The 26,452-nt window shown below is 50.5% G+C and overlaps 1 protein-coding gene across 1 annotated transcript in view; it reads right to left on the bottom strand.

Annotated features, from left to right (window-relative positions):
• Positions 1-23,324, bottom strand: part of ACSF2 (acyl-CoA synthetase family member 2) — a 54,495-nt gene extending 31,171 nt beyond the window's left edge. Inside the window, exons 1-10 of the mRNA XM_073311378.1 lie at positions 23,098-23,324; positions 10,858-11,053; positions 9,187-9,315; positions 8,086-8,139; positions 4,119-4,237; positions 3,401-3,563; positions 2,845-2,940; positions 2,293-2,441; positions 1,703-1,794; positions 649-725 (exon numbers count right to left, since the gene is read on the bottom strand). Of these exons, the coding sequence (XP_073167479.1) occupies positions 649-725; positions 1,703-1,794; positions 2,293-2,441; positions 2,845-2,940; positions 3,401-3,563; positions 4,119-4,237; positions 8,086-8,139; positions 9,187-9,315; positions 10,858-11,053; positions 23,098-23,189 (1,167 nt within the window). The 5' untranslated portion in view covers positions 23,190-23,324. The remainder of the gene's footprint in view (positions 1-648; positions 726-1,702; positions 1,795-2,292; positions 2,442-2,844; positions 2,941-3,400; positions 3,564-4,118; positions 4,238-8,085; positions 8,140-9,186; positions 9,316-10,857; positions 11,054-23,097) is intronic.
• Between the last annotated feature and the right edge of the window lie 3,128 nt (positions 23,325-26,452).

Here is a 26,452-nt window from a genome sequence, read left to right on the forward strand (position 1 = left end):
GTGCACAGGAATGAGGGTACACATGCATGCTTAGTGACGGAGTGCAAGTCCTGCTCAGGCACTGTGTGGGTGTGTGTGTGAGAATACACAAGAAGGGCTACAATGTCCATGGCACTGGATCTGACCCTCCGCAGGCTCAGGTTCAGGGCGTGTGTGCGAATCATGCAGGAGACTGAACATGTGAGTGCCATCCATGCTGGTCAGCCAGGTGTCTTCCTCAGTGTTTATACTTGAGGATTCAGAGACAGCATGCGCAATAGGAAAAGAGAATTGTCCACTGCAACCAGAAAATAAACAGAGACATGTCCCAGCCTGGGGTACGACCCAATGCGATCACGCTGGGTGCCACGCTCTCCCTTCTCACAGTAGCTGTCCTTGTAGTTTCCTGTGTCCCTCCCCCGATGGGTTGGGCCTCTGATCCCCAGCCCAGTTACTCTACCCTGTACCCCCTTGAACGGCCAGAAGGCAGGAGGCCTCTGCATCCCATCACACATGGACACATTCATTCAGGGAGCCTCCAGTTCTATCGCTCTGTACACAAGTCACACATGCTCAGGTTCCCGGGTCCCACTGGGAGGGTGTGTGTGTGGGGGGTGGGGGGAAAACACGACCCAGGCAGCCCAGGCCCAAGCATGGAAATCGACTCACCACAATATCCCTCATATTCATCTTGGTCATAATCTTTTTCATGATCTCCGGGGGCACAGGGGACCCTGCAATGATTCCTGGAAGAGAGAAGGCAAGAGGACTACATTGGAGACTCTTCCCCTGGAAATCCCACTGAGAGGGGTCGGTACAGTTAGATCTAACAGCTGACAAAGCCTTTGGGAGGCATCCGGCAACCCCAGCCCTGTCAGCATGCCTCCCTCCTGACCTGGTCAATAGAACCTATTTCAATGGTGGGACAGCGAAGGGTAGAACACAACCTTCCGGATGAGACTGATATTGCACAAGATGAGAGATTACAATGTCAACTTTCAGTGTAATCAACAGACTTGACAGGGTCAGGCCCCTTCCTCAGATTACAGGGAGTTTCAGATGCGCTACCCAGGTACTTCTCATTCACCCATCACAGTAGTCTCTGGGTGCTAACGCTGCCCATAAACTCTACATCACTTGCTTCAGCTGTTGCTATAGGAAATTTCTATTATTGATGCTTTGGGAGGGAAAGGAAAGCTCCAATACAAACGATCTGCACATCAGCTACCTAAAAACTTGGGGAGCAATTCTAAACGAGCAGGGAATTTTACGTGTAAGAAATTCACTACCCACTGCAGCATTGCCCGTTGTCACCCTGGGGAACGTGTACAAAGTACAGTACACCAGGCGTCTGCTGCCACATGTTGGTGGATGGAGGTATGGAAGTCCAACAAGTACAATCCTTCCAGCATACCCCATCCCCTCTCTGTTTCCATAAGACACAACAGCTGGATAACTCCCCCCTAAATGTTCAAGTCATCAGGCCATTGCTCTGAAGAGAGGAGAAGGGTGCTAGAAATAAGGTAATCATGAGCAGAAGATTGTCAAGGTAGGAAAGCACACCATTGAATTAACAGGGCAAAGGAAAGAGCTTGCAACACAAATTCTTCTTCCTCACTAGTGATTTGCTTGCATAGCCAAGCCCATGAGCGTCTGCCTGTCCAGCTGGCTTCCTTGAGGAGAACCAGCAGAGGCCAGTTACCCTGGGTGCTGATGTACTTACCTCCCTGGAGAGATGAGAGGTCATAGCTGTCGAACTCGGGCTGGGACAGCATGTCTATGAACATGGTCGGAGTGCCGTGTAAAAGGGAGCATCTTGAAGGGACAGGAGAGAAAAAGCCAAGCTGCAGAATCAGAGCCTGTGGCAGTAAGGCCTATGTACCCCGCTCCCCACTGCACCTGGGTCAGGCCTTTGAGCCCGCCGGGCAGGCCCAGGAATGATGGGTTTATCATGCAGCAGCACCTTTGCTTTACAGACTACACCCGGACAGCACCTCGGAAATGCAGCCACCGCTGGGGTGGAGGGGATGGTGGCGGGAGAAGGCAGCTGGTTATGTATAGACACACACACCAGTCACTAATCCAAACAAGGAGAGGCCAGGCCTTCCAGCCAAGAGTCAGCAGTGACCAGGGCAAGTTGGGACCAGGGCAGTGGGGCATTTCACAGGTTCCTGGGCGCAACAGGGCCAGGACTCAGACAAACAAGACACTATGCCTCTGCCGCAGTGGGGAGGCCAGGGGCAGGAGCTGCCTGCCAGCAGAGCTGAGCTAAGTGACCCCTCCAGGTGACACTCAAGGGCCCTTGATTCTCACTTCTCTTGAGCCACTGCTTCCAGCACAGCTTTCCCCTCAAAGCTCAGGGATGAGAAGATAGCGGGGGCGCCATGCACAGCCATCACCATACCACCTCCAACGGAGCCCAGGCAGTGGTAGAGGGGTACAGGGAGGGCAGTACGGGATTCCTAGGATCAAGCCAAACAAAAGCAGCAATGAGGAGATAACCCTTCTGGTCTGTCTGAACCATTCTGATGCCTGGCATACATGGGCCTAACACAGGGCTCTCCCAGAGCCACTTACACCCACGAGATATGGGGGCTGGATAGCAGGGGGAAGGAACTGCCTGAATTGTCATTGTGCCTCGAACCCAGCCCTGTGGGAGTGCCCTCTGCTGGCACCCCGGCAGCACTACATTTCTCCATACTCTGTCCTTAGGGCTCCTCACTAACAGTGCTCTCAGCGCCCCGCACCCACAACTTGGGGGGGGCCTTTCGCTGCATCTTGCTGGGGAGTCATCTGCCTTCTCCACGTGCTCAGTCCCCCTACGGCCGGAGCATAGCCCATCCCCGGCCGACCGAGGAGACTCACCTGCTGATTGACTCCCAGCCTCAACCCAATCAGGTTTGCATTATTCACAATATTTCTATGAGAGAGGGTGGCCCCTTTGGGGCTTCCAGTTGTGCCCTGAAAGACAGAGAGCATTACGAGATCCTCTTGTATGACCGTCCGTTCAGAGGGACAGGTGCAGAGATTCTCTGTGGTGATCCCTCCCCTCCCCGCTCCGCAGATTTCTGTTCTGCTCTTGTCCTTTAGTCTCCCTCCAGACACGGAGGCCTCTGATCCGACAGCCCAACAAATGATATGACACAGAGCAACTGCAGCTGGGATCAGAGCTCCGTGGCACCCAGGCCCCCCATCTCATCCCTGCTGTCAGCTCCTGGGATAGTGGCAAGCCATGGGAGTGGTGGAGAAACGGGAAAAATCCCAGATGACCTCCTAAAGCCTATTCTGAAAGGGCCAGGGAAGATGGGACAGTATCCACCCCAAGTGGCCAGGTGTCAAAGGGAGCAGCCTGCTTAGCACTGGCCACAGGGGTCACTGGATCTGGTGTCCATTGCAGGGCAGAGCAGCGTGCGGTACCTACAGAAGTGAACTGGATGTTGACGGGCTCGTTGCAGGACAGAGTCTGCTGGACATCTCGTAACTGCTTCATATGGCTGCTGTCCCCAGCCTGCATCACCTCGCTCATCTGGAACGCGCCAGGCAGCTTGGAGTCTAAGGTGATTACAACTGATAGGTCTGGCAGCCTGAGACAAAGAAAAATACAGTCAGCAACAGCAGAGTCAGGAGGACAGACTGCCTTGGTGCTTGTGTTCTGCTAGGGATTAACCCCTGGGATGGGCCCAAAGGCCCCTGTATCGCCTGGACACAGGAAGCAGGAGCTGATTAAGGTAGCTCACAGGGGTAATGCCATACTGGACTCTTCTTCCTTTCTCCTCTTTGGAATGCAGGTTACGTGGGAGGAGCTGTGTGTAACACAGGGCACTCAGCTCCAGCCCAGGTGGGTCTAAGCGAGATCTCCTGTTTGCTGGGGAAGGATAATGGCTGATTCCCAACTGGGACAGGATGCGGGTCCCAGATGTTATCAGCCACTGATCTGGGGTCTATTTGGTGCTCAGATAACAGGGTGATGGGTGCAACAGGGTATAAAAGCCTAGACAGAGATATTTGTGTAGGACCTCTTTTCCCCTGGGATTATCCACCAGGCTCAATAGTAGGTTTGTCACCCTGCAAGTGTGAGGACCCAGTGCAGGGCACAGCCCTGGGGGATTGCAAGAGGATCTCTGGTGTTTCTCACTCACCTCTTGCTCTTTATTCCCCCTGGACTGGATTTCTCTAGTTCAGGACAAGTTTGCTTCAGGATCTCATAGTATCTCTGGGTTTTAAACTGAGTGGGGAACACCAGGGCCTTACAACCAACCTGTGTGGGGAGAAAGAGGGAAGTCAGGCTGCAGTGACACCTGCTGCCCAGGGAGTAATGAACAGTCCCTGGAAACCTGACAGCAGGGCACTTGCATTCACTGCTAATGGAAAACCACCACACACACCCTGAGAAACCAAAAGGCAGGAGTTAAACCTTAACACTACCTGGGGCTCTTCCCAGGACTTGTTTGGCTATGAGTGTGTCTTACAACAGCCTCTGTCTAGACTGAGCTTTCAAACCATGTTAGCCCCTTCCTAGAAGGAACCATCCTGTAAGATGGCTTAGAAGCTGGGGCTGGGGACAGCTCCTACACCACACCAGGAGACATTTAAGGAGTCCAACCCTCCTCGTGCCTTGCTGCGACCATGAGCAACCCTGTTTCCCAGCAGAACAGTGACCCCGAGATCCCAGGCTCACATCCACCTGCAGCGTTGGGTTTAATGTTCAGCATTCTAACATTTTGCCCAGAGCGGACATCCCTGGTGTAGGCAGGTGCAATTCCACAGACTTCAGCTGGGCTACACCTGCTTACACCAGGCCTGAATTTGGCCCAGAGTTAATAAATTGTATGTTCCATTTAACATACCATTTCTGAATCTGATGCTGGCAGGAACAGCCTTCCTGAAGGCGACCCTGCCAGTGAGGGAGCCAGCGTCAGATTGAAAGCCAGTTTACATCCGATTTTAGTATTGGGTTGACAGAGCTTAAAAATGGTCCTGTTTCCCCAGCCGGGACTAGATTCCCCCCTCACTTCCACGGCTTACACTCTCCTGTCGCCCCACTGACTTCAGCGGTGCTGCTCCTGACTGAGACAGATGTATGTGTGAGAGGAGGCTCAAACCCGTACAGCCACATTGTCAAAGCAGGGAGCAGCGGATGTGCCCAGGAGCATGCAGCTGCACTGCTGTCACATGCTGATCTGCATGTGCAGCTGTGGGTTTCTGTTGCTTCCTGGGCCCTTTGCATTGTGCTGAAACTCTGCAGTTCCTTTTCCGATTCGCTTGAAAACAGGACAAATGTTACCTGTCACCCCAACCTCACCACGTTAAGAGGAGGCCAAGACATGCCAGTTTTAACCAAGAAATTATTTGCATGTACTCTGTGATTTGCAATGGGAGAGAGCAACAATTGCTTTCACTTTCAGACAGGAATCCACCAGAGACCTCATCTATACAAGGAAGTCTGGGGCTTTGTAACTCGGGGTATGTCTACACAGTAAAGAAAAACCCATGGCTGGCCCACGCCAGCTGACTCAGGCTGGTGGTGTAGGTAGACTGCTTGAGCTCTGGGATGCTCCCTCTCCACAGGGTCCTAGAGCCCTTGCCCCAGCCTAAGCCTGGAAGTCTACAAAGCAATGAAACATCCCCACAGCCTGAGCAGGCCAGCCATGGGTGTCTAGTTGCTGTGTAGACATAGCCTTTAACTCCAGGGACACCATGATCAGGGTCCATTTGTCAGGGATAGACAATTCAAGCCACAATACTATTCTGAAAACTCCAAAGCACCTTGTCTGTAAAGGTAGCTATGTGAGGAGAGGAGATGCTGCAGGAGGGCCCCTCTTAACAGACACGGCAACATCAGCAGTAGATCTTTCTGTAAAGGATCTGCACTGGGAAAGCCATGATCTGTTTGTATTTAAAAAGTTCTGGAAATCTGGTGCAGGGAAATGATCGAAGGGAGGAGCAGTTTGGAAAATTGGCTATTTATTATTGTGTGCTGGAGGGAATTATTCTGCAGTGGCAGGAAAAGGATGAGGCTACTGATGGGTTCTGTGATGAATCTATTTGGATAGTCCAAGCCCGTGAGGGAAGGATTTTTGTTTTGCAGATTTCCATTAACAAACAGCAGCAATCTAAGGAGAGACAAGGCACTGGCAGAAGATGAGGACAGGCAGACAGCCTTAATGTCAAAGCTACAAAGAACAGCCATAAATACCAGGGAACCGTTTCTCCTGCCACAGGATACAAGCGACTCCCATTGAAGTCAAGAGGGCATTTTCTGCTCCGCGCCACCCCTTTGTAAATCCAGATGGATTCCACTGACCCTAATGGAGTCGTTCTGAATTTACACCAGTGTAAATGAGAGCAGAGTCTGACCCAAGGAGACCAAGATAAAAACAAAAGCCAAATCCTGGAGGAGGAAAGAGAAGCTACTGTTGTCCCTACAGAGTTAATCAGAATGGAAAGCACAAACAAAGCCAGGAGTGGCACAGACAGATGATACAAATAACAGCTGCAGTGAGGCTATGAAAACCCTCCGGTGCCAACACTCAAAGCTAACACAGGCCCCAGAATCCAAGCTCTAGAGACCACCTTTCATTCCTCTCTAAATGCAGCTATCTGTTCCCACCCCTCTGCTCAGGGTGGGCACTAAGGAAACTTTGGGGCAGGAACAGACAACCGTTTGGAAAAGTTCTGTCTGACTCTGAAAAGGGGAAGCCACGTTGGTGAGTTTACACACCAGATTTAACAGGATGACAACTTGAGCGACCAAACTGCAGCACAGGAGCTGACCGTCCACGGCACTGAGGTGGAAGAAAGATCACCCAGTGCTGCTGTAAATTCTCCATTTCAATCTTCTGATGGCATAGGGGATGGACTGGGAAAATCCAGACTGGCATTTTGGTTCCACCTCCTATTGTACTTGGGTTTTAGATTCCCAAACTGAACAAGTTAGAACAGAAGCGCAAGTGGCCCCTTGATCCAGGAAGGATTAATTTTATTCATAAAATATTCAATAGCTTTAATCCCTCATTATTGGGGATTAGAAACCAGAACATCTTAGCCACTAATCGTTCCCTTGCATGCTATCATGCAGAGCTAAGGAAGAGTCCCATGTAGCTCTGGAACCAAGGCAGGCATGTGGGGACTTGAAGCATAGTAGCATGGGAACAGAACATAAAACGTGCGGACAGATGTATAAGAGCCAAGCCAGACTGAGCATAGCCCTGGAAAATACACGGTTGGGAGCAAACCTGCAGTGATGGAGGAGGCTGGCACCTCCAGAAGATTTTCCCCTCTCTGGTTTCAAGGGATTAAATCCTGGCCCCATTGCAGTCAATGGGAGTTCTGCCATTGACTTTAATGGAGCCAGGATTTCATCCTATGATTCTACCATGCCTAACCACTGCCACCGTACACACAGAACTAACAGCCCAGCAAGGCTCAAACAAGGGAAGTTCACAGGGGATTCCAGAGTCGGCGGGGCTCCTGCAGTTATTGACAGGGGCCTACTGACAGGGGCAGAGTCAGTGGGATCAGCAGCTGCTTCGTGTTTTCACATTGGCAGAAGCCCAAGAGTGCAGACAGGTGTTAGCTCCCGAGGGCCGGCTGAAGCAGAACTGGCTCTCACCCTGCAGTCACCCCAGCACACAGCTTCTGAATGGATCTGTCACTCCCAATGCTTTATTGTCCAAGATGAGTAGAACCAACCCTATGCTGGACCCTCGGCACCTGCGTGGTTTCCTCAGCACCAGTCTAGAACCGGCGGCTGGAGACAGAGGGGATGGGACGGGATGCAGGAATCTCTTTGTGGAACAGGTGGGAGGGTAACACAGGGAACAATAATGGAGGAGATTTACTTCTAGGCATTCACACTCAATAGGGCCAATTGCTGCACCGTGGGGCCCCCTGTATACGTGGCCACATGGCCCACACCAGCCCTGTTCACACAGGCTGCCCCAGAAAGATGTTTTTCTGCTGCCTGCATTTCCCAAGTGCCCTCCCTGATCAGAAGTTCTGTTGCCGGTGCAGTTCCCACGGTTACCCTCTGCCTTTAACATCTCCCTGTTTCAAAGCATTTGCGGACAGAATCAAGTGGTGTTACCCGTAAGTGGCCTACAGTACCTTCTTGATCACAAACTCCAGCTCCTGGGCCTGATATGCAGGGTTCACAGACACCTAGAATGGGGAAGAGACAGGAGAATTAATCAAGGCTCTGAAAAAGCCTCAAAGACCCCGTCTTTGCTTTGGAGGAAAAAAAACTCAATGAAAACACACTTGCAGCTTCTTCCTTGTATAGGACAACCAGGATTAGGATAACAACCCAAATTTCATGTTAACCAGGGAAGCCCATTTATCCCCATTTTTACATATAGGGCCTGGAAGTAAAATGACTCTCACAAGGTCAAATGACAAGTCAACAGCAAATCTGGAAATAAAATCCAGGCCCCCTGACTCCTAGCTCATGCTCAGCCCACTACACCATAGTAATTCACATTTCTAGGGACAACCAAAATCCTTTCTGGATAACACAAAGAGTGAAAACTTCACTATCGCATATAGCACACCATAGAAGTAGTTTTGGCCCCCAATGCTGAGCTGAGCCATCAAATTTAGACTTTTGGTAGCCCACTAAGTTAAACCCATCTATTTACCCTGTCTAACATTATATCTTTTGAGTGCCACCACAGCGGGTGATGCTGTACAAAACTTCCAGGAAGACACACTGCAGGCCTTGCCCCATCATGTCTTATGATGTAAACAAGACAAAGCCCTAATGGTGCTATCGGTGACGGCTGAATCTCAAGGGCGGGTGGGGCAGACATCTTAGCATATATATTTTTAAAAGGTCACTTTCTGCAAAGGATTTTCATCCAGAGGCACCACAGAAAGTATTAAGGGGGATTTTAATACTGGTTGGTTATTTGGGGGCACCAGGAATAGATATAAAAATGCATAGCCCCCCTATACATTCCCTCATGCCATCAACACTTGTAAATTATGTCCCAGGGAGGCTGGTCTCACCGGCTTGACGTTTTGCTTTTCTGGGTAATGGAGGGTCAGACTAACGAGAACTGAATGGACCTTGCATGACATCTGCTCCCATTCTTCACCTCAGTTCCCTTACCCAGCACATTATTCAATTTCTCCAAGATCTCCAGGCTTCCCCTTTGTCTCCCCCTCACCCTAAAAAATCCAGACACCTAGACAGACAAGTCTCCTTACCAGGATGATTCCTGCCTGGGCTGTTGCAAATTGCATTAGAACCCACTCATACTTGTTGGGACCCCACATGCCCAGCCGATCTCCCTTCTTCAAGCCAATAGCCAGAAGTCCAGCTGCTGCCTGGTCCACCTGCAAAACACATACGACACCAGATCGGGAGAGAGGCCACCTCGCAGGGTGCATCAGGGCATTTCAATCTCTTGCATGCTAACTTGAAGGCAGCTGAGCTTCATTTTAGCCCCAGTTTAGGAAACTGAAATCAAGCGTTATGCAGCACTACTGCACAGTCTGGCAGCTTATTGCTTGGCGCTGTTCGTTTTATAAACAGCCATGCCTAGTGGACTTACCAAGAACAGATCACCCACACTTATCCGGTGACTGATGGCACGTGAGGCACAAACTCAGCTGTACAAAGGCAGCTGGGAATCTGGTATATTGGACATGTGCAGCCAAGGCCTATGCACCCTGTAACTCCTACATAGGCCCTCAAAATAGGACTTAGATAGTGCTGCTGGATCCATGTACAGGGTGAATTTTAATCACACGGGCCTTATTGCTTACTTCTGAAATAATTTGGATTAAGAACGCAATTTAATGAGAAGTCTGACCCGTCTCATGTTTGAACCCTATCCACATGAGTCAAAACCCAGGCATTATATTAAAGATCATCATTTATCTTGCATAATGGCAAATGCGTTTCAGGTGGGGTTGGACATACACTGTCCAACATCCTCAGTAATGTTTCATTAACTTTCTGACATTCTCTCCTTCTAGTGTTAACAGATGAGCTGGATTTCAGTCCACACAACTGCTTATAAAATCTCTTTGTAGGGTTCTTTGTTTAAGAAATGGGTATTTTCCAGATGAGTCAGTAAATATTTTAAAAATTAGTGAGTTCTGCGAACAGGGTTTATTCTTGTAAATTAACAAAACTCTAGCAAATCTATAAAAAGCAACACGTGAACACCTTGGATTATCAAGACCATCCATCACATCTAGGATCATACAGCAAATCTAGTGGAAATTCCCTTCCCATTTACAGATGTAATATTGTATGCATATTCAGAATGCCCATTCATACATATTATTATAAACAGGGCCAAGTCCTGTAGTCTTTACTCAGGCAAAACTCTGACTGATTTTAATGAGAATTTTACTTGCGTAACAACTAGGAAGCTACAGGTGCTCAGTACCTCTGAAAATCAAGTCACACTGATTTCAATGGGATTTGAATTAGACTTCAGGACTTGGCCCAAGATAAAATCAGAGAGAGAGAGAACCACTTCCTAAATGCAGTAATGCAATCTAGAACGTGCATTTACTGCATTACGCATGAGTACTTCCTCTGTGCACTGCCCTCTCCCTTTGCTCTCATGCCTTACAGAGCAGCTCATGAAGATAGGGTAAGCATACATGCGCACACACACACCTGATCACGCACATCAGATGGTAAATCAACATGTAGCTTTGCTATGTATTCAGAGCCAGGATCAGAATCCAAACCAAACCAGCCCAAGCTCTGTTTTCAATCCAGGGACGAAATCACTTTTTTTCATTTCTCCGATGGGTTGATCAAGCCACCCGCTCATACTGCGATTTGGCTGGATTGCAAATTCTCAAGGGTGGTGAGCTGAAGGACTGGACTCTGTAACAGACAAGTTGGCCACTCACTTCTTGTATGAATTGGGCAAATGTCTTCCGAACCCCATCTCGACAGAACACCAGGGCCTCGCGGTCTGGAAACCGATGGGCTGTCTCCTCCAGGCACTGACCCACAGTTTTGGTGAGCAGTGGAATGGTTGTGGTCCCTTGGATGTAGCTGTTGGTTGCTATTGGTGTGACGGGGTTCGTATTTATGTGCAGGGCACTGTAAAAGAAAAGACGAAGATCAACAACAGCTGGGAGACAGACAGTCACCAGTAAGGTCTCCCTTGTGATACTCAACTCACGAAGCACTCCCTAGGCTACTGCCCTTCCTTCTTTTGGATTCATCTTATACTCACATTGGCTTCACTGCACTATAATGTAGCTACAAAAGATTTACAGGTCATGTGGCTCTCAATCCCAACAAGACAGAGGTCTGGTCACTAGAGTGGTTTTGGATATATGGTGTGGTGCTCTGTCCCATCTAGTGGCACCGAGACTACTTAGAGAGAGATTAATGAGTATGGTCTACAGCCTTAGCTAACGGCCTTATGGCTTTTAGCTCATGAAGCAGAGGCTCATGCACTAAGCTCCAGAGGTTCTATCCCGCCCACTGACAACCGGGGTCTGTCGGTGTTACATATAGTACAACAGGGCTACTAGAGCACTGGACCACAACTATCTAGCTATGGTACTTCTATCGCCCTCATTAACATCCTTTCTGAGAACCTCACACTCTAATGTATTTGTCCTCCCAACATCTTTGTGAGGTAGGGAAGTGCTGTATGTGACAGACTTCCTGGGCAAACTTTATCGAATTAAGTGTATGTATCATTGTGGGCCAGGGATTGTATGTATTTCCCTGAGAGAGGGTGACCATAGCCCATCCAGAAACTAAGAACAGTGTGTGTAGTTGTGGGGGTGATTTAAGCAAATTCACTCAGGCTGTAACACTTTGCAAGAGGTCCCACCACCCAGAGAGGTTCACATATACTGATTCAAACAGGATTCTTTTGAGACCACCGGACAACAAAAGGACTTTTCGAACAATAAGCAACGTTTAAACTGACTCCGGGCCCGCTTCTGGATCCAGCAAACAGACAGCACCTTCTGTCCAAGGGAGGCAATCCCCAATCCTTTCTGAGACAGGTTGGAAGGACTTGACCTATTCCTGGGGGCACTTGTTCTGAGCTAACAGCTGTTATGAACTTGTGACCACAGGGAAAAAACCCTGGTGGGGTCTGAAGGTCTGGTCACCTGCCAGAGCCCTTGTTGGGGCTGGGGTGATCTCTGCTCAGCTTATCAGAACATGTGTGGGTTCTTTCATTGTTTGTAATGTTTTCTATTTGCTGTTTTCACCTTACCAACCAATGTACTTGCTTAGAAAGGGCTTTGTGTAACTTATATGGTGGGCAATGATGCTGTTTATAGCCTCCAAGGAGAAGGCAAAGCAGGCCTGCTGAGGCAGTCTGACTTGATGGGGAATTCACAGGGTAGACAGTGGACTGTTCAGCCTGGAAAAACCCTGATCTGGAGGGAGAGAGGCACGTGTTTCTGCCCAAGAGAAGTGATGGCAGAGAGCCAGAAACCTGAGCATAAGTGCCCTGGGTGGACCATAGAGGGGGAATATAGGTGCAGTTGCCCTGAATTGTGACACTGTTCCCATTTTACAGATGGGAAACCGAGGCCCAGGGAGGCTAAGTGACTTGCCCAAGATCACACAAGAAGTCTGTGGCATAGCAAAGATCTGAACTCAGCCTGATTTACCAGAGTGCAGACAAGTATGTTTGCTCTCAATTCTACCTGAAAGAATGAAGTACCTGAGTGAGCAGAAGGAAAGAGAAGATAGAGAGGCTGCTAACTGTGCGTGCAAGAAAGGGGGTGGGGGGAGAGAAAGCATCAGAACAAAGTTACATTTTCAATCTTTCATGGCAAAGACGGAATCCCTTAAAACAAGCAGTCTGAGAGGTTAAATTCCCCAGTCATTTGAAACCAAGACACCCGTGTCAGTTGGCAGGCTGACGCAGCCCTAGCATAATTCAGGTACAAGCAGGTTTCCTCAACAGATAACTCACCAAGCCCTCAGCTGGTGCACATGGGAGCAGTTCCATTCCAGTGAACAGAGCTGTACTGATTTACACCAGCTGAGGGTCTGACTCAATGTTTATAGCCAGAATTAACGCAAATTAACCTAGGCTAAAGTAACAGGAAATGCCTCCTCCTGGGCTCCAGGCAGGGTAGGCAAGCTCCACCATCTGTCTCTCAAGCAGCTTCCTCTGAGCACCTGTGGAAGAGGAGGGCATGTTCACCAGGGAGCAGGCCGGGCCCCTGCAATCTGTCACAGTCAACGCAGAACAAGAGTTCCGAAGGCCAGCTGTGCACTGTCCGTACAGAAGGCGTGCGGGTACCCAGGTGGGCCACAGTTTTTATTGCTCTGATACAACAGCCGGAGCTTGTTTAATGCATTCCTCCCAGCTGACCTGGAACCAGACTCTGGATAGCTTTTGAGGCAATAAAGATACTTTCCACCCTCCAGAGACAGAGGGGAGAGGAATGGGTCAGAGTTACAGGGAAAGGTCCTTCTCCCCATCCCCTTACAAGTAAACATCACAGTAGGTTGTGTCCTCCCTAGTCATTAAAAGGTACCTGGATATTACAGCAATTGGAGCTATAAAAGCGTCTAAGATGGACACATACCCTACCCTCAATTTCCAACTTACTTGCTAGGTCCCTGTCACAGTAAACTTCCCTCTAGTAAAAACCCCTGGACCCAGTTTCCCCCAGAGCCAATCAATGGAGCTCCTTCAGCCAAAAGCAACCATGGGTTTTATGACACTGAATGCATCCGATGAAGTGGGCTGTAGCTCACGAAACCTTAGGCTCAAATAAATTTGTTAGTCTCTAAGGTGCCACGAGGCCTCCTGTTCTTCTTTCATGGGTTTTATGTCGCCTCCATGTCTGACTGCCCATCTTTATATGTGTGATTTTCAGAGTTGGGGGATACCTACACTGCCATCAGAGGTGTGACCGCACCACGCCTAGATGTATGCAAGCTAGCTCCGACTTCACTAGCTCAAACCAAGCAGCTAGCTCTTGCTGCTGTTAATACATAGCCAGGGTCCCAGGCAGGCTTGTGCAGCCCCTGCTCCCACAGCTTCACTGCTTCTGTTATTGGAGTGAGCTAGAGCAAAGCTAGGCTGGGTACATCCACCAGCGCGCATGCACAGCTCCAGCCAAAACCAACGGGAGCTGGGGCACTCAGCACCACTGAAAATCAGGTCCTTGGTGTCTCAAGACAGAAGTATCCAAAAATTAAGAGGATACTCTTGAAAATGTAGAGATAGGCCTGGGAGGGACCTCCCGGCAGCGAGACTCCCTTACATAACCCATCCCAACTCCACAGGATGATCCACTTCCAGCCACGGCGTGCCTAGCCCTGCTTGCTTAGAGCTTGAAATCTAAACGGTGGTTTCCCCCAGGGCAGGACACTGTGCTAATCCTAAGCTATTGGACCAGCCCTAATGTTCTTTGCGCTGCAGATATTTCATCTGATACGCAAACTCTCTCAAAACGCTGCTGTTCACTTTGGACAGCTAATGCCCTCTGCCTTTTCCTGTGCAAAGCAGAGGGAAGATCTATCACTACTGAGTTGCCTGGGAAATGAAAAGGTGGAAATTGCCCTGAAGTTCTGGAACAAAAACCAAGAGTTTGTAGGAGAATCCCCTTATGTTGGATTAATTATAAGAGGTAAAAACTGATAAAAGAGAGACAAAGAGGGCTAAAATAAAGCCAGATAAAGACATAGCATCTCTCTCTCAAGAGGATTAAAAGGACAGAAGGTTTTAATTAGGCAGATTAAAAACTTTGTGCGGGGAATCAAACAAAGGGAGGCCACAAAAAAGTAGCAATCTCACATTATGATCTGTGTATATAACACCACAGATGTCAACAAGCTCAGGGAGAGGAGTGACAGGCCCCAAAGGACATATATAGTCTTGTAGCTAGCAACAACAAAGAGCAGGAGTTGCTGATCTTCTCAGCAGAGAGATCAGGAGGGAAGGCAGAGCCAAAGCAGCTGGCTGTAAAGACAGAGAGGAATGCTGCTGCAAGCATAGGGTAGCACGAAAGCAGGGGAACAGGAGGGCCTGGAGGAGGAATATAGGATGGGATGCCCAGCTGTAGGAGGAAACAAAACCTAAGCAGTAGTGGGCTGTGGAGAACACTGAAAGGGAGAATGAGGAGCTTGAACTTGATACTGAAGAAGAGAGGAAATGGTTCTTGGAGAGTGGGAGGGCAACAGGGCCAGAGCAGTGAAACAAGAAGTACTTGTGATGATTTTAACCCTTCCCGTGCAGTACACCACTGACAACCAGAACACCTTTCTTGATCAAAGGGTTGTAACACCACCATCAAGCTGTAACCCTTACAGATCCTTTGAGCCAACTCCACAGCCCTTCTCCCCACCCCACCACTGACCAGCACGCAGCCACAACAATTCTTCTGGGCTGGCCAACCCAGCTCCACAGGGCTTGCAATCTTCACTTGGCCACTCCAGCTAGCCTGATTCCTCCGTTCCTCCTTTCCCATCTTCCGCCCCACCCCCCCAATCCCAGCCCACCCCCTTCCTGAATGAAAGAAAAATCAGGAGAGAAGGGGTTAATAAATAGTCAATGGGTTCATCAGCTTATGGGACTGTGAGGCATGCATACAGATTCCTTGTAAAACTTAAGGAGACCAATGTCTTTAATGAGACTTCTTCTTGGGGAGGAAAATAGATCAGACAGAGCTCAGATTTCCATTGTTTGAATCATGGGGCATCGCAAAAGCAATATTCTGCCCAGTATTTGTCTTTCACTGGTATAGAGGTATTCTCCTGCCTCTGAGAAAAAAAGAAAACCACCTCCCCCCAGCCCATTTCTAACCTAAAACATTGAGGGGCAAGTTCGGGCCTCTGATATGCTCACATTACTCCATACAACTGACTTTTATACGCGGGACATAACGAGAGGAGCATGGAAGGTGTGAGGGAGTGTGAGAGAGAAGGGAGCAAATGGAAGGGGATAAAGACAGGCCAACATTAGTATTAACTTTTATTGTTTGGAAACGGGGAGGCAGGGCATGTAAATAAACTAGGAGTGAGAGAAAAACAGAGTGAGCTGCAGGAGAGAGGTGGTTTTAGAGGGAGCTTTTATTTCCTAGAAAAATTCTCCCTCAGTCAAGGAAGCCAGGGTGCCCCTCTTCAGATAAACAGGAGAAACTGCTACAGTATTTCACGGCTAGACCACTGCTTCAACTAAAGAGCAGGTCACTGGCTGCTCAAAAGTCTTTATCACCGGATCGCAGCTCAGCAGCCTCAAGTAAATAATCCAGCTGCTAGGAGCAAAGCAATCCTAGCATTAGCACTGTTATTAGACTGACAAAGGACTGACTGGGCTGAACTCCATCCATCTAGGCACTTTTATGGCCCACTCTCACTTTAGCAGAGGTCCCTCCAGGCCAGGCTCGAGGAACACAGGGAGGCAATGTAGAGAAGCTTGCACTGAGGTGTTCGGTTGATACAGGACTTTAGTTTTGAAAACCAAACCTTAGTCCCACCCACTGCGGTAAAGGGCAAAGTGATCATGGGCTTTAGTGGGAGCAGAACTTGATCCTTATGGCTTCATATTCTTCTTGACTTCTGTTGTTCTGGGAGTGCCCGCTTCTTGCCTACGCACAGCATTCACTTGCAGAGATTTAGATGGAAAGGAGAGACTGGCATGATCAGGCAGCCACTGCTGGACAGGTTATACAAGAGTCCCCTGCCGAGCGCCCGCAACTCCGTTGAAGACACCTGGGAATTGAGGCTCAGCACCTCCCAGGATCAGGTCTGAAAAGCGTGTGACGCCACCAAGCATTCCATCTCCTTTGCAGTTTCCATGGGGACTGGGCCTGAGGGAAGAGCTCTTAACTGGGGCAGGAGAATGGCCTGGCACATACTCCAGCATCATGTGGCTCAAAAGAAACAAAGAGAAGCTGAAGAAAGGAGAGGTGGTGAGGAAACCCGCCCAATCCAGTCCCTCCTGCCAAGTCACACCCCACAAAAGCGTTCCCCTGCCTGCAAGTGGTTAGTCTATCTTCTTTTAAACACCGTTCGTACTGGCTGCCCCGTTGCCTATTAAAGGGCGATGTGCTGGCCCTGCCCCATCATTTGGCACACTGCCTCCTTCAGGAGGGGTTAAAAAGTTCGGGCTTTATGTTCTTACCCTTCTATCCACTTTCGCCGTTTCTCCAGTTCTGCAAGGCAAACCTTGGTCCCACCAGAACGTCCAGAACGTCCCTCTGCGTGCTTGAGAATTTTCTCCATGGCATTAATCTGTTTGGGAATCTACAAGAGCCCCTCAGGTTGGCTTGATAAACTCTCTCATGGGGCGTTTAAGGGCCAGACCCTCCTCACTTGGTGAAAGCCACCATAGATAATTTAAACCACAAGAGGATCTGGCCCCAAGTCTTTATGGCAGCAACTTTCCCCTACCAAACAGGAGTGGTGAAAGATGACCAGATTATCACAAGGAAATCCTCCTGGAATGTTGCACTTGCTAAAAGACAGTCTGTCAGGTATGCCCAGAGCCTGAGAACATAGGGCAGTTGCAATAATTTTGTATTTTGAAGAGCTAGATGCAGGATCAAATTCTGTCTCCACTTCCTCCAAGTGTCTAACAACTGAGCACACTGTTCTCCTGGCTCATATCCATGTAGCTCATTTCATCTTCCAAGTGCTTCACAAACATTCATGCGTCCTGTCAACAACCTTCGGAGGGATTAGCCCCATTCTGCAGAGAAGGAAACTGAGGATGCAGAGGGGATATGCCCAACATTTTCAAAAGAGGCTACTTATTTTAGGTGCCCAACTCGAGACACCTCAAGTTCGATTTGCAGAAGGGCTGAGCACCCACATCTCAAATTTAAACTCAGCAGCCCTGAAATTAAGGCCCAAGTTATCATGTGTTGGGCACCCAAAAACTGAAGCACTCCAAATCACTATCACTTTTCCAACTTTGGCCCACATGACTTGCTCAAGGTGTCAGAGTCGCACCTGGGATCAGAAACCAGGACTTCCTGAATCTTTGCTTACCACTAAATAGAGGACACATCTATCTTAATCCAGCTGCCCACAAGCACTGCATGTTTTAGCCTCTCTGTGCCTGGCTAAAGCTGAAATGAAAGCAGTAGGAAAGGAAAGGGGCGGGGGGGGGGAAGAAGACCCCATTTGTTTTCATGCCTTATGAAGCTGATACAGAATCTTCTGTATAACATAGAATCCTGGTAGCTCTCATATTGCATGGGATGCTGACATTGAAAGAGACAAAACAAACGTGGTAAGTTAGTAGACTGTATTCCTGGTAGCTCCCAGCCTCCCTAAAAATGACCAAGGATTATACATATAGATCTTCCCCAACAGCTTGCGGCCAAGGAGGGAAAGAGTTACCAATCTGCCCATTAGAGAGAGACAAAAGGGATTTATACCCAGCTCATGTATCTGGAGTCCTTCTAAGCATCCGTCTTTCTAGAAAGAATGGAACTTTCCTCACAGCACAAGGACTCCACTAGAGAACAGAGGAACCCAAGGTGATAATGTTTGTTATCTTATCATTGTAGCATGTTCATTCCTTCTCCCCCGACTCTCCCCATAAGACTGGACAGGAAACCCTCTAGTCCAAATACAGACCTGTGCGAGCAACTGTAACACCACAGATTTCAGTGTAGGCTGAATTTGGCCCTCTCTTTTTTAATTGTTGCATAGAGCTTGGATGTTAAGGACAGGCAACGATCCTCAGAAAGTCATGGCAACTTTTATAACATTATGGGTATAGAGTTAGGAAACTGAAAGGGCGTGGAGGAGATAAATACGTCTCGGAGAGTAAACAACCTTGTTTAAGCTATGAAAAAATCAATAAAGAGAACAATCACTCTTGAGCATGGGCCACTCTATAAAAATGTTGATTGCCAAGGAGGCAGCATGCCTTTGGGTCACTGATTGATCTTTTCCACAATTCTGGACCGAAGAAGGTTGGGCACCACTGGTACAAGGACTGAGTATGGGACTGGGGACTAGCAACTCCTGAGACCTAATCCTGGCTCTGATACCAAGTTACTGTGTGGCCCTGAACTAGACAGTCTAGTTTTTCCATCTGTGAAATTGGGACAGTACTTAGTCACCTACCTCATCGACATGTTTGGGGATGGACTGTTTGACATCTGAAGATGTAAAAACACTATAAGTGTATTGAATAGGAAGGACAACCTCGGGGCTGAAGATTGACAGCCAGAAAGTCGGGGTTCTGTTCCCAGCATTGCCCAGGCCCACAAATTGCTTTGTGATCCAGGGAAGTGTCATTTTCACATCTGTAAAATGGGAACAGTACTAGTTGCCTATCTCTCAGGGAGCTGTATGGATCACAAAGAGCTTAGGAAATGCTTTGAGATTATAGGATGGAAGGAACCGACATGCAAAGTATTAATCATCACTAATGCCACACGGAAATTACACATTCAGTCTCTATGCCCTCTGGCCAATGGTGAGTGCACCGTGCACTCTGAAAGAACATTTCCACAGGGAAGAGGTGAAAAGAAAGGCATAAGTTTTGGCAGGAAGTGTTCCAATCACCTTCCCCTAGCTTCTGTCAGGGCAGGAGACGCGAATGGACAGACTGCAGGTCTGATCCGCTATGGCTGTTCCCTAGCGGAGCAAAGGAATCTGAGAGCCAGGAGAGCAGAGTGGGCTGCCAAATGAAAGCACTCTCCCTGAAAGCACATATGTTGCCTAAGCAACAAATTCTGGTACCAAAACAGTTTCTGGTGTCAGATAAGGAGCCAAACTCAACAGCGGATCCGGCAAAGAGGATGGTCAGAACAGACTCTGCTGTCAGCACAGAGCACAGATGTATCAGAGACTTAGGGATGTTTGTTCGATGTCTGCACCAAGTAAAGAAAAGGCCCCACCTTTCCTCCTGCAGGAGCAGGGCAGCTAAATCTGAAAGTTCTCCGCCCTGGTGGGAACAGGTGAAAAGCATGGTGCATACACAGGCACTCTCGGAAATGAGGAGGAGCTGCATGTATTTATCTCTGCACAGCCTCAGCCACCTCTCTACACTTGTTGATTCAAGATAATGTTAGGGAAAAAGGGTTCCCCTCCCGTCTAGGGTTAGGAGGGTTGCCTTCCCTGGACTTCTGTATTAGCAAAACAAAACACAGAGTCTTGGCTCTTTGATAAAGTGAGGCACTTTATTGCTAGCAAATACGACAGCTGAAGGGCTCACCAATTCCTTTTCAGAGGAAAATGGTGAAGCCCCGAACAAAGAACAGGGATGAGCTTTTATAGCTTGGTTCAACATACATTGTGATATCTCTTCCAGTTCGAACCGGTTAACCCAGTCTGTTTGAAGTTCTGGGGTAGGTACGAGCATGGAGGCTTATCTGTATAAGGAATTCTCTCCCCAAAAGCAGGGAGTGCAGGTTACACACAGTTCACATTCTTTCTATCTATAAACAAAGTAGAAAGGACAGATAAGCATAGAAAAAAGACAGCAGCGTAGCTTTACATGATTATAGGGTCGTTTTCTGGTTTTTTTTCCCTATCAATAAGTAGCCTTCTCTCTTGACCTCTAATATTGTCCCCTGGAGAAATTACCACAGAAAGGGAAACGGACTTGGTGCAGTGTGCATGGGCCCTGGGGAAGCAATGCATTTACGTCACCCTCAGCCCCCCCATGTGAGCACATGAGAGGGCTCTGGCTACACAACCACAAAGGTCATTATTCCCCTGTCTGGCATCCTCCCCTCTGCCTGTCTGGGTACCTCCTGAAGGCCAAGCGCACAATGGGGAAAGCTCATGAACTCCTCCCCAACCCAGTTTCCACCTGCTGTGGGGAGACTCCTTCCCCCCCTCGTCATAGCAGCTCATGACTGAGGCTCTAATGTACCTAAATTGCAATTTTTCGCAGGGTGGGGATGGGCAGGAAAATTCGCCCCGTTCTGCTGTTTCCTCATATCTTCCTCACTCTTAAAGTCAGACATTTCAGACAAACTCATCTTGAGTTTTACTTCCCAGAAACTAGTTTTGAACTAGAGGATTTTTAAACCAAGAATGGATATTCTTCTTAAAGATATTCTCCAGTGCAAACAGGAATTAATTTAGGGCAATCCTATGGCCTCTGTTATACAAGAGATCAGACTCTGGGATCCTAGTGGTCCCTTCTGGCTTTATAATCTATGCATCTAGGACTTGGAAGTTTCCTGAGCTTTAATGGAGCCTTCACATTCTAAATTCTGGTAGAATTTTGGCTTAAAGTTTCCATTGCCCCCTCCCTTCCCCACAACAAATCTGCTCTGAAGGGTTTCAGTAAGACACCCAAAGCCGCCCTTGAACCCAAACCTGCCCTTATAATTACAGTCCTGGGTTGGATTCCAGACCACAAGGGGACCTATCTCCCCATGCAGAGGCAGCTGTAATTTCATGAGAACAGTTTGTCAGGTTTTGTTGCCATTGAAGGCACCCCCAACCCCAGCCTGGTCTCTGAGCCACAGACGAACACCTCCCTCCTGGCCCCTATCTCTTGTTAAAAAAGAACAGGTAGAAATTATACAGTGAAAAAGAAAAGGGGTATTTCTTCCCATTTGCTGCTGGGATGAACCTTAATTTCAACTGCACTGCCGGGAATTCAACTGAGTTCATGAAAAAGCCACTCCCTTCCTGTAGGGCAGGTGGGATTTGAAAGCTCCATGACCGTAGCTACCTGCCCTTTCCCACCACCTACCCTAGAGCCAGCTTTAAGACCAAGCAAGATAAAGAACCATTTCCAGATCCGTAATACAGTAGTTTCATCTCCCAGGCAACTGTACAGGACCAACTCACCACCCAACACCCCATATAGCTTGGGGATCCACACATTGTAAGGTCACTTCCATCTAGGTCCCATGCTGCACCCCAGGGGGCTCCTGTTGAATAGCAAGGAGCAGCGACAGAGTCAAGCAAATCAAGTGCTGGGATCAGTAACACAGAAGGAGCTGGAGGAGCCACTTGAGAGGTTTTCACTTGATCGTCACCAAGAATACACGATGGGGAAGGAAAGATTGGATCTGGGGCAGGAGATTGCCCTGAGATGCCCTTGCTCCCTGTGAATTCCCCTGCGCCCAAAGTCACAGCCTCCAGCCAGTGCTTAAAGGGATCTGAAAAAAGTGTGGGTGGGGGACAGGGTCTAGCATAATCAGAGGGTAGCAAGTTTGGTAAAAAGAAAAGGAGGACTTGTGGTACCGTAGAGACTAACAAATGTATTTGAGCATCAGCTTTCATGAGCTACAGCTCACTTCATCGGATGCATGCAAGTTTGGTAAAGCAGAACGTAAAGTGGGCCCCTCACAGACCCAACTCAATTTAGAAAAAAAAAAAAAAGCCAGGTCTGTGATTCCTTACAAGCACCCCTTCCCCACTGTACACATGGCCTCCAGCCCCGCCATGGGGCTCCCAAGTTGTAGGGAACTGTCCAAGGGACTGACCACCACACACTGCTCTGGGGACACAGGGTGAGCTGGAGCCACGTTTCTCAGGGTGGATCATAGAATATCAGAGTTGGAAGGGACCTCAGGAGATCATCTAGTCCAACCCCCTGCTCAAAGCAGGACCAATCCCCAATTTTTGCTGCAGATTCCTAACTGGCTCCCTCAAGGATTGAGCTCACAACCCTGGGTTTAGCAGGCCAATGCTCAAACCACTGAGCTATCCCTCCGCCGGTCCCTGAGCTCTCCCTGACAGTTTAGGAAGGCAGCAAGCCGGTCCCTGGTATCAAACAGGTTGAGAACCACTGAGTTAGAAGAATCAAAGAGGGCTGAGGGCTGAAATACAGAGCAGGAGAACTTGGGCAGCAAATTAGCTGTTCTTCGCACCCCTCCCCTGGCATCTGCACCATCTTCCTCCTACCCCAATTAGCGCATGCCCCCCACCTACCTCCAAACTGCCCTTCTCCAGGCAACCTGCCCAACTACATCACCCCCCTGCACCTGCCCGCTACCCTTCCCAAACCGTGGGCATCTTCTTCACCGCTCTCCCTGCCCAAGCTGCCGGGGTCCCCGCCACTGCCCAGAACACCCCCAACTGCCACCTCTCCTGTCCCCCATGAGCCCCCCTCAGGCACCTGCCTCCCCCGCTAGCCCTGAACGACTCCTCCCCTCCCCCACTCCTTTGGCAACTCCCCTCCCTCCATCCCTGGGCCTCTGCCCCCCCCCGGGCTTTACCTGACCCGCTGAGCGCCCCGGAGCCCCGCCGGCTTCCCAAGGGCAGCCAGCACCTCCTGAGCCACCAGCTTCAGCCGGGCTGCGCTCGCCATGGCGGGGTAGGGCGCTGCGCCCCAGAGCCCAGCCCCACGCAAGCGGGGATGGCAGCCAGCGGCGGCTACTGGCAGGGCTGCAGCCCGAGAGTGAGTTTAGGGAGCGAGGACGGAGGAGGCGGGTAACGCTGCGAGTGCAGAACAGCCAAGAGCTTTGCCGAGCGAGGGGCGGAGCAGGCGCCGGGGTGCGCACAAGAAAGATCCGTGTTAAAGGAACTTCTGCAGGCGGGGTCCCGCCCCAGCGAGCTCCCACAGGTCGCCAGGCTGCCCCAGCCACTTCTGCAGGCAGGATCCCTCCCCAGTGAGCTCAGACAGGTCGCCAGGCTGCCTCAGCCACTTCTGCAGGCGGGACCCCTCCCCAGCGAGCTCCCACACCGCCCCAGGCTGCCCCAGCCACTTCTGCAAGCGGGGTCCCTCCCCAGAGAGCTCCCAGACTGCCCCAGCCACTTCTGCAAGCGGGGTCCCTCCCCAGCGAGCTCCCAGGCTGCCCCAGCCACTTCTGCAAGCGGGGTCCCTCCCCAGCGAGCTCCCAGGCTGCCCCAGCCACTTCTGCAAGCGGGGTCCCTCCCCAGCGAGCTCCCAGACTGCCCCAGCCACTTCTGCAAGCGGGGTCCCTCCCCAGAGAGCTCCCACACCGCCCCAGGCTGCCCCAGCCACTTCTGCAAGCGGGGTCCCTCCCCAGCGAGCTCCCAGGCTGCCCCAGCCACTTCTGCAAGCGGGGTCCCTCCCCAGCGAGCTCCCACACCGCCCCAGGCTGCCCCAGCCACTTCTGCAAGCGGGGTCCCTCCCCAGCGAGCTCCCAGGCTGCCCCAGCCACTTCTGCAGGCGGGGTCCCTCCCCAGCGAGCTCCCAGGCTGCCCCAGCCACTTCTGCAAGCGGGGTCCCTCCCCAGCGAGCTCCCAGGCTGCCCCAGCCACTTCTGCAAGCGGGGTCCCTCCCCAGCGAGCTCCCACACCGCCCCAGGCTGCCCCAGCCACTTCTGCAGGCGGGGTCCCTCCCCAGAGAGCTTCCAGACTGCCCCAGCCACTTCTGCAAGCGGGGTCCCTCCCCAGAGAGCTCCCAGACTGCCCCAGCCACTTCTGCAAGCGGGGTCCCTCCCCAGAGAGCTCCCAGACTGCCCCAGCCACTTCTGCAAGCGGGGTCCCTCCCCAGCGAGCTCCCAGGCTGCCCCAGCCACTTCTGCAAGCGGGGTCCCTCCCCAGCGAGCTCCCAGGCTGCCCCAGCCACTTCTGCAAGCGGGGTCCCTCCCCAGCGAGCTCCCACACCGCCCCAGGCTGCCCCAGCCACTTCTGCAGGCGGGGTCCCTCCCCAGAGAGCTTCCAGACTGCCCCAGCCACTTCTGCAAGCGGGGTCCCTCCCCAGAGAGCTCCCAGACTGCCCCAGCCACTTCTGCAAGTGGGGTCCCTCCCCAGAGAGCTCCCACACAGCCCCAGCGAATTCCCACACAGCCCCAGACTGCCCCAGCCACTTCTGCAAGCAGGGCCCCTCCCCAGCGAGCTTCCACACGACCCCAGCCACTTCTGAAGGCACGTCCCTCCCAGCGAGCTCCCACTCCACCCCAACCCAGTCTGCCCCAGCCACTTTTGCAGGCGGAGTCCCGCCCCAGCCAGCTCCAACACAGTCCCAAACCACCCCAGCCATTTCTGGAGGCAGGGTCTCTCCCCAGCCAGCTCCCCACAGGGCCCTGAACTTCACCTGCCATTTCTGCAGGCAGGGTTCCAACTTCCTCCCCAGTGAGCTCCCCAACTGCCCTTACTACTTCTGCAGGCGGGGTCCCTCCCCAGTGAGCTCCCATTGGCTCCCTGATTGCCCCAGCGAGCTCCCACCCCACCCCAGACTGCCCCAGTCACTTCTGCAGGCAGGGTCCCTCCCTCGTGAGCTCCCATACCAGGCTTGAAAGGCAGTTAGTGGCGAGCCACCCACATAACACCTGGCACCCGCACTCTTCAGTTCACAGTACACTATCTCTTCCCACCACAGACATGCTGCCCACAGCCTCCACTCCCAGGGGGAAGGCAGGGGAAAGACTCTTTAAGAGGCAGTGTCCACAGAGAAGATGAACTCCAAACCTTCTAGATGTAAAGAAGGTGGGGGAAGGGTGAGGCAGGTTGGGACGAGGCAGAAGAAAAAGAAAATCTGTTACGTAAGGGTAATAATTGGGCCAGGAAAATGGACAAATGAGCCTGTGGAAAAACAGATGGAAGAACATAAGAAGTGTTGTTCTATCCATTCTGTGTAGGTTAGAAACTCTTTGGGACAAGAGCCTGTCTTGGTTTATGTCCTGAAAAGCAGCCAGCACACACTGAGGTGCTGCATCTAAGGTCAAGCAAGGCAGCAGCCTGCTTGGGTGTCTACAGTAGCTTCAGGTTTCAGAGTAGCAGCCGTGTTAGTCTGTATTCGCAAAAAGAAAAGGAGGACTTGTGGCATTTACCAATTTATTTGAGCATAAGCTTTCATGAGCTATAGCTCACTTCATCGGATCACAGACCTCTCACAACTCCATTCTCTCCCACTAGCTTGAGCCTTACCAATTGTCCCACCAGCCAGCTGCACTTCTATACAGATTCCACCACCCTTGTTAAAATTGAAGGGTTGGTGGATATCTCTGCCTCAGATGGATACACACACACTTCTCAGGATGCTGCTCAATCATCCTGCCAGAAATGGCAAGTTACTGATTTGCCTTTAGAATGGGCCAGACTGCACCAAGGCAGAGGTCATTGGGGGAGGGGAGGAGAGGAATGTCCTGGGGGAAGATTTGAACCTACTGCAAAGTCTCCATCCCTTCCTCCCCATGTACAGTGACACACCCTGGATTGAAGCAACACACTCTGAGTATTTCTTGGAAGCAACACATGGACACTTGCGGCTGCTTTCTCTCAGTTTGTTAGCTGAGTGGTGCTGCTGCCCAGCTTGGTTCCTGTTGTGAGAAAATGTCATTTTTCCATTTAAACAAAATACAGATTTCCCAGTCCTCCTGGGAAACGGAGTACTGCACAAACTAAGAGGGAAATGTTTGCGTGAGCCAGAGCCCCTTGATAAAATACAGGCAGCACATCACTCCTCCACACACAGAGATCAAGGACAATTTTAAATTAATTGAAGGGGGATGAATACAGAGACAGAGAACTTTGAAGCTCATTAACTGTCCTGCCTCTGTCCCTTTTCCCTGGATTCTACCCCACCATACACACCCTGGTATCTGTTCCTTTGTTATCTGCATCCCTTACCGGTTCCCCAAGCTGCCCCACTTGCATCCACCC

This window comes from Lepidochelys kempii, chromosome 14, assembly GCF_965140265.1.
Source record: "Lepidochelys kempii isolate rLepKem1 chromosome 14, rLepKem1.hap2, whole genome shotgun sequence".
In the NCBI taxonomy this organism is placed as follows: Eukaryota; Metazoa; Chordata; order Testudines; family Cheloniidae; genus Lepidochelys; species Lepidochelys kempii.